Raw genomic sequence first — 20,842 nt, 5'->3', positions numbered from 1 at the left:
CAGGGGACGTGAGCATCCAGGCTTTGTAGTGTTGGAAGTATCTGATGAGAGATGCTTGAGAGATTTTTGTATTTTTCCAGACTTGAACTGTGTACATTTATTTACATGTATACGCGTAAGCATTTATTTACCAGCAGGTCTAGTGGCTGAATAGGAGTTTTAAGTATTTTTTTTACAAATGTACGCCTAAACATATCACTCATATTTGAATAATTGAATGGTAATGTCATCTCACTCTTCAAACTGCATTTTGTGCAGGATGCCTCCTAATGGTACTTTAAAAGAGCAAGTGATTTGCATAGCAAGGTTCTGCCTTCTTAATGAATGCATTTATTGTGTAATCTAGTGCTAATGTTGGGTTTCTACTGACATTTACATGAACGAGGACACTGAATAATTATTTACATACATTATAAAAGTGCATTTAAAATCTTGGTTTACACAGTGACATTTACTGATTAATAGATTAGACAAAATCATGTGTAAATGAGTGCAAATTGGTAGTTTACATACACAGTGTAAACCTGAATCTCAATTCTGTAGCATAACATTACCTTTGCATTACTATTTCTGTGCAGCAGTTAGATGAGTGTTCCTTCTTCAGCTACAGCAAGGGCTAGACTTAGTCCAGAGAAAGTTCCCTACAACTTGCATAGTTACCACCAAGAACAAAACATGGACTGCAGAGCACAGCTTCCTGGCTGGTTTGCTTACATTGGACACATCTAAAACACTTCATAGAAATAAGCATGAGAAGAATACAATGCCTATCTGGCCATTACATCTCAAACTCATCACGAAACCTCTAGCAGCGTTGTATACAAGATGCTTCACAGCCAGAATTCATATTCATGAAGTTCAAGGTCACTTCTCAGTGCCTACCAGAGTAATCCAAGTAATGTCATTTTTTGTAGTCCAGCATTTGAGTGTGACAGAGCGTGTGTTAGGAGCCCCGATGTCTTACAAAACAGCCAACTCCCAACAGCTGCACACGCAGTACATCCCCCTCATGCACACAGCTGGCTGTGGAACTGCCTGCTCTGACACCATCTCTGAAGAAAATTAAAGCACTCTTCAGCACAAGTAGGCTCCAAAAGGTCCCCAGAATATCATGGCACCTTTCCAAGGAAAATGACTGTGAAGCATACTCCTCCCCATCTGACTGAATGAGAGATACTGCTCCCATCTGACTGAATGCAGATCTGCAACAGCCCAAGAGCTGGGGGGTGAGGACCAGCAAAAATGCCCTAAATCACCCTCTGTAAGAGCTGCTGTATCTCCATCAGAGAGAGGGGAGAGAGACCTGCCTTCAGTGCCTAAAGCTGATCCTCAGGAACATCTCTTTCTGGCTTCAGCAGCATTGCACATTGTACATGTTGGAAAAGTCCTCTTACCCCTGGCACGCTGCGTTATTTGTACACCAACTGGAGCCTCTCTGACTTACTGCTGCTTTGCGTTTAAATAAGTTGTGCAGATTTCTATGAAGCAGTAAATACAGTAAGTACAGTAAGAGCTGCCCCCTGTGCTGAAGTGAGTGTATTTGGGGGATTTCTGTTGATCAAGGTCTTTATATCAGGGGGTAGCATACCCACCTTGCTCCTTAGTTATCTCACCAAGCTGAAGTCATGTTTTGTAGCTGCAGCAATTTATAACTTGAACTGTGCTACTTGGATTCCTTTTTGTCCTCCAAATCTTTCTGACAGTTGAGGTGGATTAGAGGTAATTTAACCAGGTGAGTAAGTGACACAGTTTTTCCACAGTGAAACTTTTCTAGGGAAAGCTTTTGTGAAGTAGCACTGAAAAAGATACTGACAGAAGCTTCCACTTAATCCCTTTTATGTCACAAAATACATTTTAAAAATACAATGATTCAGTATTGCCCTGGAGCACTCGCTTAACAAAAAGCAAGCCAGGACTTTAATTAAAGATACAGGATTACATAGAATAGATTTGGAAAAACAGGGATAGAGCTGTGTGCTGCATAGGACTACCACTTTTTTTTGCCTTTCTACAGATCTTTTCTCACCAAGGAAAGTATTTTTAAGTATGGAGTGTCCACTCATCAAAAGAGAGGAACTGATCTAGTTCGTTGGTAATTTTGCAGGTATTAAAAAGCCATGCTACAGCCAACTCCTGCAATTAGTATTAAATCTTTACAGAAAACGTTGCAAATAATTATCCCTGACATTCATACTTTCCATGTTAAGCTCTAGAAAGCCTCTGATAATATTATCTCTTTGCATTAGCTACTAACCATGTAAGCCAATACAAATAGGTGACATTGCTATTGTATCTGTATTAGTGCCAAAACACTGTAATGAAGGTTTTAAGATCTGGTGGAAAGTACATGCAACATAATGACAATTTTAGGAAGCCTGTGTGATATTTTTAGAAGCGTTTCTAATACAGCTGTGACATATCTATTGCAGCTCCAGACCAAAAATCACTTTAATCTTTTCTCAAAAGAAAAACAAATCATAAATGCACATCAATTTGGATCATCTAAAAAAATAAGGCAATTTTAGGAATATCAATGGCTTACTAAATATCACACTAATTTGAGTGCATAGAAATGAAGGGAGAGGAAGTTCAACCTAGAAGAAAACTACTACAGGAAGGGAATGTGCAAACTAGTAGAAAAGAGATGACAAAGCCGCTTTAGAAAGCAGAAAGAAGCAGCACACCAAGAAGTAAGCTGTGGGCCACAAACATCTTGCATGACTGACTGAAAAAAGAAGACATAAAACCAAATACTACAAACATCTAAACAGATAACAAAGCTGAAATGAATAATTAAAAGGACTGTTTTATCTTGGAACACAGAATGCATTCAAAATCACACATGCTGTCTTTGCTTGCTTGTTAGTAAAACAAAACCTCTCTAAGGAGCACATTGATAGAGGGCTAGCTGCCTTTCCTCACAGTTTTGTGCCAATGCAGCAAGGTCACCTAGCAAATGTATTTACTCAAACTTTCTACTGTTACTAAACTCCTGTGAACACAGGGAGTTCAAATACATCTAATAAAAATCTAAAATTAGGTAAGAAGTTTGATTTTGTTAACATAAAGATTATTTCATTAATAAAATGCCTTATCTATAGAACAATGTAAATAGTACCTTGTAGCTTGTATAATGGTATCCAGACGACTCGGAACTGCTAGTGAAAATGGAAGACTCCTTAATGGAGATGCAAGATGAAGAATGTGTTCAGAAGCAATCTTAATCAAGCGTGTTTTAGTGAAACTAAACTTTCCAGGAAGTGTTTTGGACGAATGAATGAATCAATGAATGAATGAGTGAGGTAGACTGAGAATAGACAAAGCTGTAGTCTCAAAAGATGCAAGGTCCTCCCTTCCTCAGTCACCAGAATGAAGTGGCAAAACAAATGTGAATATAGCCCTGAGAAATACAGGACCCTTATGGATATATTATTATTTAGGTAACTAGATTTCAGTCAGATGACTTAGCAGTTTCTTCCTCTTCTGGAGGGAGCCAGCATTCGGAATGCTGAGCCAGGCCAGGCATAAGTCAACACAATAACCATTGGTATCTATTCTTCCAATGCAAAATTCTGCTTTGCCCTATGAAATGAAGAACTCAATTATTCAGTCAGCTACCAAAGTAAAAGATGACCAGCAATGGCAGAAAACAAATTATTTTATAGAAGAAAGAGGAAACAGGCTTCTCTTCTGTAGAGGAAAGAGACTTTACTATCTGATCTCCTGCTGAGATACCACATTAAGTGAAAAAAGACAAACAGGTCTTTGCTTTATGATAACGATTCTTAAAAATTACCTGATGGACATATTGTGAGCTGCAGTTCCCAAAGCTCTTCGACCCAGTATACACAAGGCAAAGGAAAGTGTCACTAGAGGAGAATCTTCATCACTGTCCAGATGCTACAAAGTTTTAATAACCTCATGTTATTCTAAATGCAAATACCATCTTTATAAGCACTGCAATAGTATAAATGGTAACATTCACAAAATTTGCATGTAACTGGACTTACACACAGAAACATTCTTTGCAATTCCTTGCAATTAAACAGAGCAAGAAGGGAGATCACTGCCATCAAAGGCTTTCTGCAAAATTCAAGCTTATTTTGCCCCCTGGCTAGAAACAGAACATTTCAATCTCAGGTGGAGAGACCCCAAGGGAGGGGAGCTTTGATGGCAGTGGGCTTTTTTTGCAGGTTTGTTTGTTTGTTTTTCCCAGATCTGACATTCTAAGTCAGAGCAGATTCCTTATTGCTGAGAGATGCTTCAGCCTGAGGCGGCCAAACCCCTTTTCATGGGACACAGTGCCTAAGAAAACCCACCTTACATTCCAGAATAACAATCTATTTGGAAAGGTTTAAAGGGACACATCTTTAGTGAATTACTATGTCTAAAATGTATACCATTGATGACACTGACCTCACATTTTAACAAGCAGTTAAAACATTTCATTTTCATTTCCTAGCTCAGAAGAATTTCTTTACTGAAATTTTTGCAAAGAGAACTATCAAGCAGGAGGAAAAAAACTGAAATAACCCTTCATGAATGTGAATCTTCAGGAGGATACAGACTATTATTTCAGCCCCTGCAATGAGTGACCTCTTGTAGCTTTCTTTGACTCTAAAACTGAAGCCAATTGTAATGGGGACTGAAGCTCCTTCTTAAAATGCATTGATTTTCATGTGTCATTTGATTTTTCTATGTGTACAGTAAAGGTTTTTTTACACCTTATCACCAACATGGACTATATTCTTATATAGTCAGTGAATTACAAAAACAGAGGTAAAAGAAAAAGATGCAAAAACCATGTAAATATGTGTGTGTGTGCACTAATTCAGGCATTCCTTTCCTCTTTTAACTGATAAACTTTAAATCTATTTGGTATCCCTAAATATATTACTCAATTTGAAAGTCTCAGCCACATAACGAGTGAAAAAGCATCATTTCATAGTGGCTGTCCCTGCACCGCACAGTTCTTCGAGTGTCAGAACTTGGGAGTTGAGACATGGAGATGGAAAAGAGATTAAACATTCCCAGTAGGAGAAGATGGTGGGGAAGGCTCAGAGGACAATTCAATAAAACCAGTATCAATGCAATGATACACAGAGGAACTGGTAGAATGGTGTTTAGGGTTAAAGACATGAGAAGGAACCAAAGTGGAGAAGAAACATTAAGGTTCATCAATGTTATGCCAGCTAAGGTCACTGGTAGCAAATGGGACGTGCACTCTGTGATCCTGAATGAAAAATGTACAAATAAGAGTGCATAGTGGCCAGGAAAGATACACTTCTCATTTTTTGCTGTCATCAGCAATAATCAGAAAGTTAAATCAAGGGAACATGCTTGTTTGAAACTGCATTCTCCTTCTGGCCTATTTTGAGTATTCCATGGAAATACAGGAACACATTTCCAACAAATGATTGCTGACCATCAGTAATCTTAGTGGCTCAAAGCATTTGAACATGTAGCTGAAAACCTGCCCTTGACCTTCTAGAGCTGTGAGATCATTTCATGCATTTTTGTAGCATCGTTCATATTTGAATTATGAGCTCTAAGAGGTGACCTCTACTACCACTGAGCTTCTTATGCACTTCCCTACCATCTGAAGACCAGCTATACCCACATGCAGGCAAATTTTTGGAAAGGGTACAAAGGGACCCAACACCGGTAACACTGAATGACTAATGACATTCCCTGAATGGAGCTTTCCCCGAATGACATTCCCTGCTCGCACTTCTGCAAGCACTTGTTGTATCTGCACATTCTAGAGCTAATGAAATGAACAGTGTTGGAAGTGTGCACAATAAGGAGTTGGTTCTGTATTCAAACACTAATGCTTCTTAAATTTTGCATGGGTGTAGTCTCCATAATACATATTTCCATTCCATTAAATATGCATTTTCCCTTTATGTAAAATTTGACAGCTTAAATGAAATAAATTTTATTGTATTAATCCTGAGCAAGCGGAAGAGTAACTATGCATCATTTAACTCTCATCCCAGGAATTAAAACTGTGACTACCAAAAGATAAATAAATGCAAGCTTACCTCCACCCTTTTTCTTGCACAGAACTGAATCCAGTCCAGATAAACACTGCAGAAACTAGCTCTTGTTATTCCTTGGAGACAAGGAACATAATCTTCATCTATGTTAATGTTAAACATCGCAAAGTCACGTTCAATATAATGCCACTTTGCATAAGGCTGCAATATCTTTTGGATGGATTCGTCTTTTATCCAGTCAAGGATTTTGGGAGAACTTGCTGTAAAGTATATTATACTCTGTCGACAAAATGCACAAACGTTAGATACTCTACTTCTGATTAAAACAGATAAATTTTGCACAGAACAGGGCAAATCAAAGAGGACCACATTAACTACCTATAATAGTACGTATTTTTCTGATTTTTTACTACTTGGCATCATTGCTTCACAAAACTCTTCAAGTTAGAATGCTGATAATAATTGATATCTAAATAGCAGACAACAGAAAAAGAAGCCGCACTTTTAATACTCTTCTGACTTAAAGAAAAATAAGTACAAACAATACGCTATGATAAGAATACAGAGTTCCAGGATTCAAAGGCATAAATTACTGAATATTAGTGGGGTTCTATAGTCTATCACCAAGAAGGTGATATTGATAAAGCTTAGGCATATTTTGAAAACACAGTAGTAGCTGGCTACATGCTCAGAACACGACTCTCTTTTTCCTCCATAAACTTTGTTTTCTGGGGATGAAGCTTTCCTAATTCTTTAACAGATACAGTTCCATGAACCATGATTTAACCACAAGTCTGAAAACCTGTTTTAATTGCCGTTTTCTTTTTGTATTTAGTAACATCACAATGAGGCCATACAGAATAATGGATTTTTCTTGTATGTCAGGTTCAGAAGCTGATACGTGATGTAACTGAATTTGCTTTTAAAGCACTGAAGGAGAAGCAGCATTCTGCAGGAGCTCTTTTACCAAAGGCAGAATTATTTGGAAGCAGCAACACTCGTATCTCAAAGGTATGCCTGAGTTTCTACATTTAGGTCCCTTTAACTGCTGTGTATGGAGCCATCAGATTAATAATAAAATAAAATAAATAAATAAATAAATTATCTATCTGAACCAAATTTAAATCATATTTTCAAAAGAATATGAAACTTAGGAGAAGACACAGTACTGCAATGGGAAGTGGCATCAGCTGGAAAGTCCCATTATGTTTTACAATTATATTATAATATTAATATATTCTTTTAGAATTGGATTCCAAAGCAAACGAGCAGCAAGTGAACATAACTGAAGATGTAGTTCTACTTTGCCCATGCAATTAAAATATTATTAAGCAAATAAATGTATAAAATGAGAATCTGATGGATTAAAAAGGGCAGAAACACTCCCAGCCCTTCAAAAACTCCCAGATGCCCTGCACAGTTTATCTTTCAAATTGCAGAAAAATACACAAGCAAGAGAAAAATTAAACTCCAGAGGAAAAAGACAAGTCAGACAGATACAGACTGAGGATGGACCTTTAAGTTTTGGACTTGTGGAGAACAAATCAGTCTTTTAAAGATTCATGCAGAAACAATGAGAGCTGGAAACACAGCACTCAGCAAATGCAGACCTCACGAATACTAAAAGATGTTTAAATAAGAATATCTTGAAAAAAGATGGAAGAGGCACAAGGGAAAAATCTCACAGTAGCTGGGCAGGATATCATTTCAAAAGACATGCAGAATGGCTACAGGAGCTGACCCACTTTATTTGTGGAGAATAAAATCCTTTTATAAGAAGAAAGATGGGCCTTTCTGGGCTGTCAATGAAACTGCAAATGAAATAAATACATCTTAGGAATAAGACACTCAGTGCAACTCATTGTTTAAAAGACCAATATGATAATTATTCTTGACGGACAGAAGAACTGAAACAAAGCATAACATTTTCATTGTTGATCTTCAAGATAAGAGTTTGCTTTATTTATTAGTCTCACCTGTGTTTACAGAGAAGCAGGCTCAGATGGGAAAAATCAGACTTACAATCAGACATAAAAAGAGGAGGAACTTCTGCCACCTAATTAAATTCTCCTCTTCTTTGTTTTGTGCACAAATACATCCTCAGCTATATGGCAATTCAGAAATAATGGGGTAAATATTTACAATATTGTAAGCCACAAGGAATAAACTGGAAGCACTCCAAATGCTGAGTGCAATGGAAATGCAGTTGCTGCAGAAACTCTAGCCCAAGTGTTTTTGAGTTTGTGATTTATGTGACCTGAATTCTGCATTAACTAGGGTTCTTCTTAATATCAGTTTCCTATGCAATTAAAAGGAAAATGTCAGGGCTCTACAATGTTCACAGTGGAATTGTGCAGGGTCTATACAGCTCAAGGTTCCCCCATAAGAAAGAGCTGGGGAAGGAATGAATTCTCAACTCTCTTTCTGATATTGTTTATCTGTAGGTAAGTACTAAATAAACAGGATGAAAGCTGATCTGATACATAATAAGATCTTCTCACCTTCTGAGGGTGTGCTAAGGATTTTACCAAATCTTATCAAAGCTCTTTATGGAAGAAACCAATAACCTGAAGAACAGGAGGGGAAAATCTCCATATAGCTGTCTTTTGGGAAGCGCCATTCTAAAGAAGGGATCTCCTGAGCATGCTCTCCCTTTACCGAAGAGACCTCCAGCCCAGGCTAATATCAAAACTGCTAACAGGTTATTATTTATTATCTTGTGTTGATCCTTCCCTAAAATGGCAAGTAGATTAAAAGACCGACCTCTGTCTGAAGATGAAGACATGTCAATGCAGCATTATTGCACTGGTTCAACTAAATCTGACTAAAAGAGATTTGATTTTCACATCTTCAAAGTAGGTTGTGGACATAGCAACATCTGCATACAGTGGAGATGGAGCCCCAGCATACCTCAGTAGTGTGGAGCCTGTTAAACCCACCTCCCTTTTACTCAAAACCAGATCAATGAGCCACACCTCTATCAATGAGACAAAAGTTTGTCTAAGTGATCCTACCTATGTCAGCAGCTTCTCAGCTATATCCAGAACCAGAAGCCCTAAACTAACTTTCAGTTAAGTTTCACTTCCCATGTGATGAACCTTACAAGTCCTCTACATATTAATTGACTTAAAGGCAATAAAAAAGTTCCAGTCTACAATGCACAATTCTTCATTGAGAAAAACTTATAAGCTGCTGAGTTTAAACAGCAGCTTACACTGAGATTTTTTTCAGTCTTATTCAACATCAAAAGCTGAGTCATATATCAGCTTGCACCCATTTATGTCCAGGTTACTTTCTGAAGTAGAATGAAACAATTGTAGCAATATATTCATTAGGGTTTAAAGAAGTTTGGTGGTTTGTTGTTTTTGCTCTTTTAGTTCAGATACAATTTTTTGGTTGTTTTTTTTTTTTAGTTCAGATACAATACTTAAAACCAATTTAATTTATAGCCACAAACCCCACTTCTGAAATGAAAAACTCATTCTCACATGCAGTTTTGTTTCTAATTAGTTAATTAAACAAGCAGGTTGGCTACCAGGCCCTACTGCCTGTAAAATTATTTATGAAATCCCAGTCTGCATTTTACAAAGTAGTCGCCTCCATGATCAAAGCAGCTTTGTGAGGCAACAATCCTGGTTTTACTGCATTGGCTCACTTGCAAAAAAAAGGTGATTAATTTATTTACAACAGGTCTCTCAAAGTTAGACAGGATTTTTACAGCTGCAGAGATGTAAGTAGGAAGGAGATGTCAGCGATGGTTGGGAGCTTTAGTGACTGGCTTTGTGACAGTACCAGTGGGATAGGAGGCAGAATTTGGCTCTTGTTGATTCAGTAGAATACAATGAAGCTCAGCAACGTCTTCGTTTGCTGGACTGGAAACCATCTGGTAAAGGATGAAGATCTCATGCTAGATTTTAAGGTTCAATTATTTTGACAAATAATGTCTGTGTGATCATTGTGATCTTAATAACAGCACAAATATAGAAGTGATGTAAATGAATTACTGTTTAATCGATGGAATAAAACAAGATGTGTTGTGGTATATATGTAAAACAGCAGGTAAAAAGGGGGTTTGCACTATTATGAAAGTACATTTGAGAAACAGCTCTTTAGAGGTTTCCCAAGAACTTTATGCTTGTTGTTCTTTTCTGGGTTTGCCAGAAAAAACAGTGGAAAGACCAAGTCAAGAAGAAATAACAAACTGTCAGTGAAGTTTTGCTTTGTAAGGATGCTTCCTCTGACTTTATCGCTAGAGGATGTTAACTCACCTTCTTGATTTCTGCTTAAGCATGCCTCCGATTTTCTGTACTAACTGTAAGTATAAGCTGTCAGAATCAAATGTAGCAAAGGGAGATATGAATTAATTATCCCCATCTAACATCAAGTCAGTCTGACTGCCAGTAGTGCAAGTGAATAAACATAAAGTAAAAAACTTCAAACACTCTTTCTTCTGTAGCCAGCCAGAGAGTTCTCTCAATTTTACAAACCTGCCTAGGAATAAAGTACACTTTGCCAAGGAGTTTACCTTTATATAGTATCTAATAAGTATTCTCCGCAGATCGAACACTTGCAGCATTGTCGCAGCGTTGTTATCAATGATGCTATATCCTTCCAGGATGTACTGGGTTCGTGTTATTTCCCATGTCAGCCATCGGAGGTTAAAGGCTGCATTACATGACAACAAGTGAGGCAAGTGCCCCGGCTTACAACAGCAGCAGCCTTCATTGTCTTCATCTCCTTCTGTTATAGCTTCCACTTCTCTCTGCTGGCAATATGTCCCTTGGCAGTGAGAAAAAGAGAGTATGCTGCCAGTTATTGGGGAAGGAGGAAACAAAGGACTTCTTCCAAGCTGAAAAAGTACAACTGAAGGCTCTATGAATTTAGCAAATCTAATAGAAAGAGCTATGTCAAGATATTAGATGTGCCAATTGATCTGTGAGCAGTAGCAAATAAAGAGCTGTATATTATTTATTTACTATCACCTACAAAAGCCAAAGGGCCTGATCTAATGTTCTAGGTGTTCAGTTCTGATCTGAGCTAAACTACAGAGCACAGCTTCTGCCTTAATAGAATCTCACCAGTAGTCAACGCTCAAGAATCCTGCTCCATCAGGCACATTAAGCAAATTGACCCAAGTCTCAGACTGCTTCTTCAAGTAATGTACAGGATGCAAACAAAGATTTTGCAGTGTGCCAGAGCACTTGTAAAATCTGGGGTTTAGCAAACTATCTTGGAAAGCAGGTTCCAAAAATAACATCCACCCTCTCCCACTAGAGTAAAAGCTACTCCAGATCAAACATCTCTAATGAATAGCACTAGTGTTAGTATATCATGAAGACAGAGCAGCTTTTTAATTAGCCTATTACACAGGCTTTACATCAAAATAGAGTAAATCTTTCTGAAAAAGAGATGTTAACTGAAAAAAAAGTCCTGAGGCAGATGCAGAAACAACAGATCTGCATTTCTAGCCTGTGCTGTGCACACTAGATGGTCAAGCTGAGCCCTTCGGGATTTGAAGTCTATGAATGTGGTTTCTACACCACATAGAGCACTGCAAATCAGAACCAAGGTGGACACCTGTGCAACCTCCCACACTCCCCTGTTCTCTAAATATGTGGGTTCTGTGTTCTTGACGTATGGGTCTTTTAAATTTACTTTCTGTGGGCTGTTGCAGAAGTTATTCTCCACTGAATTTATACATAAACCATCTTTCAAGGCCATTCCTATGATGCAAGTTGCACATAAATCTCACACGGGACTTCTGCCAAAGTTTCAGTATCACCCCACAAGAGAGCTGGCTCCATCAGCTTCCAAATGATCTCAAGAGGAGAAGAAAGTGCTAGACAGTGTGCTGCAGTTCAACAGCTATGAACCCCCCACCAGGCCCAACATACCTGTTCTGTTGTGTCACTGTAAATGGGAGAATAATTCGGTTATATTCATCATCTGAATGTTGGACCAAGAAAGAACAGTGCCAGCTCCAATTGCCTGCAGTTTGCCAGCACCCTGAAAGAAAGCCTGGAGCAAGGCAGCATCCCAAACGCAGCTTTCTGTGGAGCGTGATGACAGCCCTTGACTGTCTACCCGGGTCCCATTACAACTGTCTGGTCAACAATCTGTGGACTTTACCTTTGTACCAATTGAAGTAGTACTCAGCATATGCCTTTCTCGGGACTAAGAAAGCCTTTTAAAATATAACTAAATATGTTGAAGTATTGGTTATCACTTTCTCTTTTTTGTCTGTACACTTTCTAAAATGTATCGACATCAAGCAAAAACATACAAGAAAAAAAGAAGAACAGAAAGATCTGAAGGAAATGTGTGAGAAAATACAGGATTGTAGCCCTAAGAAATGCGGGGGGAAAAGATCCAGTATATTCCAGTGTTCTCCGTCCAGTTTTCTGAGTGAAAATTTATACTGTGTATGCAGTGTTGTTCACACACTGATGCATATTCCTCCTTGGACTTGGACAATATCGCAAATTATTAAATGCCTTCAACTCACTCAAATATAAACATCTTTACTTTTGACATCGCCACAAAGTACAAAACGTGACCTATCAAGCTGACATTCCCAGTTGGTCTGGACATGAACTGGACTGCTTCTGCTACGTATTTCACAGATTTCTACATTTCTATTGCTCAACAGCAAACAAGCAGCAACTGCTCTGGGTCAGTGGATGCTTTGCTGAAGTCAAGTCAAAATACATCGTACTCAAACAGGGAAAGGCATATTCCTTTGTATGCAGCTCAGAAAGAGGAAAATGACTGTTCCACGCTGGTGCTGTTACTATTGCTGTTATGTTTATTTTTGAAAGCTTAAAGGTCTCTCAGTATGAAACTGAATTTAACAGAAGATACAACTTCGTCACAGGTTCTAAATTAAGTATTGCCAAATGTTTATAAGTGATGAAAAACACAAGCCTAATAAACAGTTGCCACTGAAGGCCTTCCAGCTAAGGGAATTAGAGCTGGCTTTGCTCAGTCTACTTAACTCTAGTCTTAAATCAATCTTTTCTTCTTTTGGCATGGAAATATAGCATTTCATTCCTATCGGATGCTGGTTGTTTCTGTGTGCTCTGTCTTATCTCTATTAATAAATACCAAATACTATTACTGCAGATTCTGTAATTATTAGTTTTCTTAAGCCACATATTTTGCAAAATATGGGGCCTAATGAGACTGGCAAGCAAATAATAGGTGAATTTAAGAGACCCTCAGTGTTTGAGGGAAGCTGTCATCACATGCATAGCAAACAGAAGAAGATGCTAGAACAATTACCTGCATTCTCAGCTAATTCAACAGGTAAAAATGTCTGCAACTCATCTTTGCTAGGTAATTTTAATGAACTAAAGTTAAAATCACATTGCAGTGGGCACAATCGATGTTGAACGTGGCAAGCATTCTAACTGGGACTGTGTTATTACAAAAGCTTTGAGAACCAGCCAAAGGAGCTCATGTGGTCATTTTGCAGATTTATTCCAAAGCACGAAATCAGGGCTGTGGTCTTCAACATCTGGCAAACAGGCACTAACTTAACAAAAGTTGTTTGATGGACTTGGGTACTACCACCTTGGGGATTCGGCGTCTTGACAGCTTGCACAGCCTTTGGGGTATCCCTGTTAAGTTTAAAGGTGTAACCTGAACCATGGCCAGTGCTCTGACAAGACACCAAATCCCTATCCCTGTCATCATGCTGCTGATAAGCATTTCCAAGTGACATCTAGTGAAAGGACTCAAGTCTGCAACGACAAAATGCAGGCTTGATGCTCAAGTACATGTTGGTTCCCTCCCAATTCTTGCAGTCTAGAAAGACTGCCAGTAACATTCATCTTTAATTGAGCCTTACTTTAATTCATAATACACTGGCTGGATTTCAGTGCCACAGACTTGCCTGTTTGTCCTGGGTTCAGCAGTAGCAGTCATTTTTTCTCCTTCTTGGTAGCTGGTGCAGTGCAGTGTTTTGACTTTCAGCTCGGGAACAGAGCTGATAACAAGGATGTTTTGGTTTGGCCAAGGACTTTGTGAGCCTCATGCTCTGCCAGGGAGGAGGGGAAGCCAGGAGGAAGCAGAGACAGGACACCTGACCCAAACTGACCAAAGAGGTATTCCATACCACAGCACGTCATGCCCAGGATGTAACTGAGAGTTAGCCGGAAGGGCGGGGAGACTGCAGGGCTGGAGGAGGTATCGGTCGGTGCTTGGTCGGGCTTGGGGGGCGAGTTATCAGTCGGCTGGTGGTGAGATGATGTATTCTCTTCCCTTGTTATTTCCTTTATCATTATTATCATTGGTGGTAGCAGTAGTGATTTGTGTTATACCTTAGTTACTAAACTGTTCTTATCTCAACCCGTGGGAGTTGCATTCTTTTCGATTCTCCTCTCCGTCCCTCCGAGAGCAGGGGGAGGGCAAGAAAAGGGGGGGAAGTGAGCGAACGAATTACCTGACTGGGTTTAAACCACGACAGTCCTTTTTTGGCACCCAACGTGGGGCACGAAGGGTTGAGATAACAACAGATCTGACAGATTAATAGTCACTCGTCACAATGCTGATTTATTGGCTCTCAGAGTTGTTTCGCTTGATCTCACAGCTTCAGAATGTTGTAACTTACGTAGAGCCGGTATTTGCTGTGATAGTGTTTATCAAGTGTGGGGCCTGGGCTAAGGTTCTTGTCTCACTGTGCTTTATGGCAATGGCTTGTAATACAGGCGGGCTCCAGCAGCAGGGCGGGACGGACGTGGCCGTGGACTTGTACCTGGCCGTCCGGCTGCTCTTCACCGCCCTGGCCCTCACCCTACTCTCCATCTTCGTGAGGCTGTGGGGACCCGAGGGGGAGCGGCCCCGGGAGCCGGCGGCAGCCGAACCGGCCCGGGAGAGCGGCCCAGGGGACCAAGCGGCGGCGGGAGCGGGGCCGGAGGCCGCGAGGGGACGGCTGCCGGTGGAGGAGGTCGGGGCGGTCGAGGAGCGGAAGGAAGGGGCTGCCGAGCAGCGGGAGAAGGCGGCGGAGGAGCCGAGCCCCGCGGAAGAGCCGAGCCCCGCGGCCGAGCCGAGCCCCGCGGCCGAGCCGAGCCCCGCGGAGGAGCCGAGCCCCGCGGAGGAGCCGAGCCCAGCCCCGCGACGGCCGAGAGCATTCCCCGGAAGCCGCCCGCCGAGCCCCAGGAGGATGCAGGAGACCACGCAGCATTTCCCAGCAAGGCAGAGGAGGGAGATCTGGACTCAGGAAAAGAGAAGCTGGCGGTGGGAGAGCCGGCAAGTACAGCAGCTACACCAGCCCCAGTGACAAGTACAGCAGCGTCGTTTGAGAGTTCTGAAGGTTTTGAATGGCCTTTGGGTATCCTTGGGACCTGCCTGCTGATTGTGATGGGGATCAGCATGTTGGCACACACACAGACTGTGTTCTACCCACAACCATTTTGTCTGATCTCAAAAGTTAAGCAGAGTCAGGTTTGGGTCTTGTCTGGGGTTAGACAAGGATATAGGGGGACCAAAAGGTTTTCTCCAAGGCTGGACAGTGATGAGTGGCAGGGTGTGTGGGACAGTATGGGCAAGTATCTAGTTCACTGGGCCCCTCCAGTGCTTTGGAAGCATTGGAGATGGAAGGCAGCTGTATGGAGTCCCCAGCAACAAGCTGCAGAAACTGCTTAAGGGGACAGTGAATTATTTTAAGCCTGGTGGGCCCATGACACTTCAGGCCATCAGAGCAAAGATGCAACATAGAGATGGACTCATGATCGAGGGGTGGACTTAGCAATGGACACTATTGCCCAGGTTATTCATGAGTGTGAACACTGCACACAGTCTCTCCTGCTCTGGAAGACTGTTACAAGAGATGGAGCCTGACATGGACCAGATGGATGCAGCAGCTTTATAGGGACTGGTCCATGCACTAAGTTAAGAGTGCACCGAGATAAGAGTGATGGTATATTGAAAATCTGGGATCTGAGCATGACGTGAATGGTATGGAATAAGGGGTGGATAATGTCCTGGGTTCAGCAGTAGCAGTCATTTTTTCTCCTTCTTGGTAGCTGGTGCAGTGCAATGTTTTGACTTTCAGTTCGGGAACAGAGCTGATAACAAGGATGTTTTGGTTTGGCCAAGGACTTTGTGAGCCTCATGCTCTGCCAGGGAGGAGGGGAAGCCAGGAGGAAGCAGAGACAGGACACCTGACCCAAACTGACCAAAGAGGTATTCCATACCACAGCACGTCATGCCCAGGATGTAACTGGGAGGGAGCCGGAAGGGCTGGGGGACTGCAGGGTTGGAGGAGGTATCGGTCAGAGCTTGGTCGGGCTTGGGGGGCGAGTTATCGGTCGGCTGGTGGTGAGATGATGTATTCTCTTCCCTTGTTATTTCCTTTATCATTATTATCATTGGTGGTAGCAGTAGTGATTTGTGTTATACCTTAGTTACTAAACTGTTCTTATCTCAACCCGTGGGAGTTGCATTCTTTTCGATTCTCCTCTCCGTCCCTCCGAGAGCAGGGGGAGGGCAAGAAAAGGGGGGGAAGTGAGCGAACGAATTACCTGACTGGGTTTAAACCACGACACTGTTACTGAGAAATTTCATTTTACCAGTGCCTGCATCAGTCCTTTTTGGCCCGTTATGCTAGACACTGGTACTGCAGACACTAAGAGCATGTGCTCAGCTTTATGCATTGAGCCAAAAGATATGTCACAATAAGTGATGTTAAGCATTTGTGTATATCATTTACAGAAGGATGACTCTAAACTTTTATGCATATGTTGTAAGTTGATGATTTCAATTACAATTTTTATATTGCTTCTCAAAAAATTATCAAGTTCAAGCAACTCTGGCAGAATTATTCATCAAAACCGAAAAGCAGGGAGCGGAACATGCACTTCAGTTCTGCAATATAATTAACTGTAGTACCATTAAATATTAAAATATAGGAAAATGTTTTCACTGCTAATTAGTCATCCTAAAATCTGAGGGAAAACATTTTTTTACATTTATTTCTGCAGTAGAAAGAAAACAAGCTCTTCCACTTCACTCAAACTTAGTGATTCACTGTGACCCTTGTGAGTACAGAGACCGATTCATTTGTAAGATATCTAACACTGGAGGGGTGCCAAAAACCCATCAATGCAAAAACATGTGCCAGTTGAACAAAGCAAGGTCAATCTATGTGAGCTCAAGAGAAAATCAGGGTGAGAACTTGGAGCTTTTTCTATTTTCCTGACACATCAGGATTTGAGGACTGACTTGTGCAGAGCCAGAATGAGCTGACCTAAATGGAAATGAGAAAATTGAAACTATAGACTGCAATCTCACTTCAAGAGGATACATGAAATAAACCTAAATTAATGACCCAACCTTCTAAAATTTAAGGCTGAAATCATAGGGTGCTTTTGAATTCAATTTTGAAAATTCAGTGAGTGAAAGGAAAAGCATACTTCTAGAAGCTATTTTAACTTTCACAAAACACTATAGTTTACCAGCACATCCAGAATGGGAACTAATTATTTTGACTAAGGTAGCAATAGGCTGAGCACTAAGGATCACTGACAATCATAAACAAGTAGGGTACAAATGTATATAGAAAGGGCTCATAGGATTAATGAACTGACCCCACCCCACAGATGTTAAAAAGATCATAAATCACTCTCCTGCACTGGGCACTTCAAGCTTAAAATGCTGTGACACCAACAATCAGGTTTGGATTTGGGTATTTAACTAGGTGTTACACCAGAGAGATGGAGATGGGTACAGACACGGGAACCATAAAGATGGACCGAAACCCAGGGTAAACTCCTCTTGTAGACTGTACAGAGGTCTCGTCACTTAGACTTCACAGAAATGCCTGGTTGCTCACCATTTTTTTGGCAAAATCATGCACACGAGTATTTTAGAAATAAATGCATTACAGTGGAAATATCTGACTCTGCTCCACCAAGTTCTGCTGCAAATCCGAGTAGTCCCAAATTCTGATGGATAAGGCTCTTTCTCACCCAACACTTCTCTGCTCAGGCTAGCAACCTAATAATCAGTAAATTATCACCCAGAAGAAGCATGAAAAGCATAATTACAGCCATTGAAAGGACATCCTCTCCTGAAATAAGCAACAAAGAACAACAAGAAACACAGAACAACAAATACTTCAAAGAGGAGCAAACTGAGTTCCCAAATGGAAACCCATGAACCCCAGAACTAGACACAATCTGGAAACCAGCAACAGTTTTGGCTCCTTCCTTGTGGAATTGGGATTAAGAAGAGTAGTTTACAGGCTCTGATAGTTTCAGGTTATTTCAAATAAATATCTCAGAAATTAAAAACCAGTATCAATTTCTCAAAAGATCAAAGCTGTTAGTTATAAAACTGTGCTTCGGCTTTCAGCTCCTTCAGGTGCTTGGATGCCTGAAAAATAGTCTGTTTTTTTAAACCAGATCAGTTGCTCTACTAACAGGCATCCCCTCTCCTCAGAAATCTTCCATTTTCTTGGTCCACAGGGGCACATTATGGAAGCCCAGGCAGAAGAAAGAATTCTCTAAGGATGTTGATTGTTAAACTTGCAGCTACCAAATACCATGAAAACCTTTCACGTCACCTATTCCGGAGTGCAAAGCAAGATGCAGCATCCTATTTCTGGCAAAAACGTTTTCCCAATGAAAAGGTTGCAGTGCGTCTAACAACATTTTCCTTCCTTCCAAAACTCTTCTCCATTGTACCCATATACACATATAACATTTTGGAAGGGAGGAAAGTGAAAAAAAGATATCAAATATTTAGTCTACTCTGTGTTACAGAAACTATTCTAAGGCTATTTGAAATTCCTAAGTGGCTTCTACTGTTAGAGCATCATTACACATCTAGAAAGATTTCCTGCATACAACAAATTCTCTTCCCTGTTCCATGCCAATTCTCCCAATTAAATCACCAAGATTAAAGAAAACCCTCTGTACTCTTTCTGTTCTTGCCTCTAATACTGGCAAGCATTGTGTCCCTCAGCCTTTGTTATTTCCCATGAACAATCTATTTTTCGGGTTTTAACCTTCTCTCCAAAGAGATGTGTTAAAAATAGCAGCTTTTCCTTGAAATCCTTGTAATTTATCAATACCTTTTGGTCTGGTGCACACACTGAACATACCTCAAGTGTGGTTTTAGGGAAGACATGAAGGTGGGTACTTCTATTTTCCAACAGCAAGAATTCACTTGTAAAAGCAAAAAGTAAAGTTGCAACCACTTTTAAAACAAATAATTCTTCTTGCTAGCACTACAGAGCCTTCAGACAGGAAAATAAAACACCAATAAATATTCCTTACACTGGTAATGTACTTGCTATTGTAAAAAATCATGCAGCATACACATACACTGCAGAAATGAGTAACTGTCCATATTTCTTAGACATCAGTACTGTGCCTGAAGCATATACCCTAAACTGGCTGTGTTCATACACCATTTTGTGTGGGAAATAAGTTTGCCAACACAGAGAAAGCCCCACAGGCAATCCAACCCTGCTGTCACAGCTGCCTTTACTACGTACAATTGCATCTGTGTCTGCTCTGTGCTTCTTTCCTTGATTCATCTAATGAAGCTCCAATTGAAGCATGAATATTGCATGTGCAACATGCAGTAACAAAAAGTCACAGCAGATATTTAGAAGTTAATTACATGATAGAAGAATACTGGGCATGATAGAGGAAAGGTCTCCTCAATATTTCAGCACTGCCATTCATACATGGTTTCTGCACATGTGTAATGCCTAAGGAGATATTCTCCAAAATACACCTTATAGAGGCACAGACTAGACAGAAAATTTTTTTAAGTCTTCCTTGTTCTACAGTGAACTAGATATTTTGACATTCTTTCTTCTTGTTCCCTGGTTGTGGGTTTTCCCTTTTCTTCCTTTCAAATTAAATGATACATCATGTATTTCTTCTGGCAGGCTGCTTTTAGCATACTGCTGTGGTCTAACACAGACAGTAGAGTTACTGAAAGGCTTGATTCCCCAAAACCAACATGCAGCTACTTGAAAGTTTTCACTGGATCTGAGCTCATTACTACACTCTCTTCATTTTCAATAAAGGAGGAGTTGAGTTGGGTGTCTCCTCTCAGTGCCTGGAGGTATTGAGCCTCCCCCCTGCTTGACACACAGGATGAATGACACGACGGAGGCTCATCACCTCTCTGCCTGTAGAAAGGGAGAATGAAGAACTAATTCATGCAAGGTGCTTAAATTGAACAGGACTAAAGAAGGATGAGAGGAACCCAAGCTTTGCTGACTTCCTTCTGTCAGCCTGTATCTTTTTGCTCTGCCTGCAGGGTTTTGGAGGGGGCAGTGGTGGTGGTGTTCATTCAAGATCTGAGTCAAATACTTCTATTACATACAGTTAGAAAGACATCTGGATCAGTCATTTATAATGCCAATTCCCAATTAGGCTGGCCTGCAAACTGAGGAGGCAGTACCTCCTGCTCCCAGTACACTTAAATCAGAAGACTCTATGACCCCTTCTTCAGCCACTACTGTGGCAGTATTGCTAGCACAGCTTTCCAGCTAACACAGCGAGAAACACCCATAGGAAAATCCAGAGCTCCACAATGCAGATATTGTTTTTGGTTTACTCACAAACAGAACACAGTCACAGGCACAGAGAACACTGTTGTGATTCACTCATTTCCAAAGCAAACACAGACTTCCTATTTAAGGAAGAGCAGATTTTTAGGGCCCTCAATTAAAATTACTTGTTTGAAACTGAAGTCAAGCAGCCAAAGCTCAGAAATTACAGATTTCAAGTTCCTCCTCTGGCCCTTTTTTCCCCTCTCTGTGGGAAACCATTCTGCACAATGAAAAGGAATCAAGGTCCTATACGAAAAGCAGTGCCTGA

At 40.6% G+C, this 20,842-nt stretch overlaps 1 protein-coding gene across 1 annotated transcript in view; it reads right to left on the bottom strand.

Annotated features, from left to right (window-relative positions):
- PCNX2 (pecanex 2) overlaps positions 1-20,842 on the bottom strand; it is a 154,671-nt gene that overhangs the window by 15,492 nt on the left and 118,337 nt on the right. The window contains exons 26-28 of the mRNA XM_062641709.1: positions 10,525-10,778; positions 6,045-6,278; positions 3,797-3,900 (exon numbers count right to left, since the gene is read on the bottom strand). Coding sequence (XP_062497693.1) covers positions 3,797-3,900; positions 6,045-6,278; positions 10,525-10,778 — 592 coding nt within the window. The remainder of the gene's footprint in view (positions 1-3,796; positions 3,901-6,044; positions 6,279-10,524; positions 10,779-20,842) is intronic.

The sequence above is a fragment of the Pezoporus occidentalis genome, unplaced genomic scaffold (assembly GCF_034315485.1).
Source record: "Pezoporus occidentalis ecotype Australia unplaced genomic scaffold, CSIRO_AGI_Poc_V1 ctg7, whole genome shotgun sequence".
Lineage (NCBI taxonomy): Eukaryota > Metazoa > Chordata > Aves > Psittaciformes > Psittacidae > Pezoporus > Pezoporus occidentalis.
Note: the sequence above shows the minus strand (reverse complement) of the source record. Positions and strands in the feature narration are given on the sequence as shown.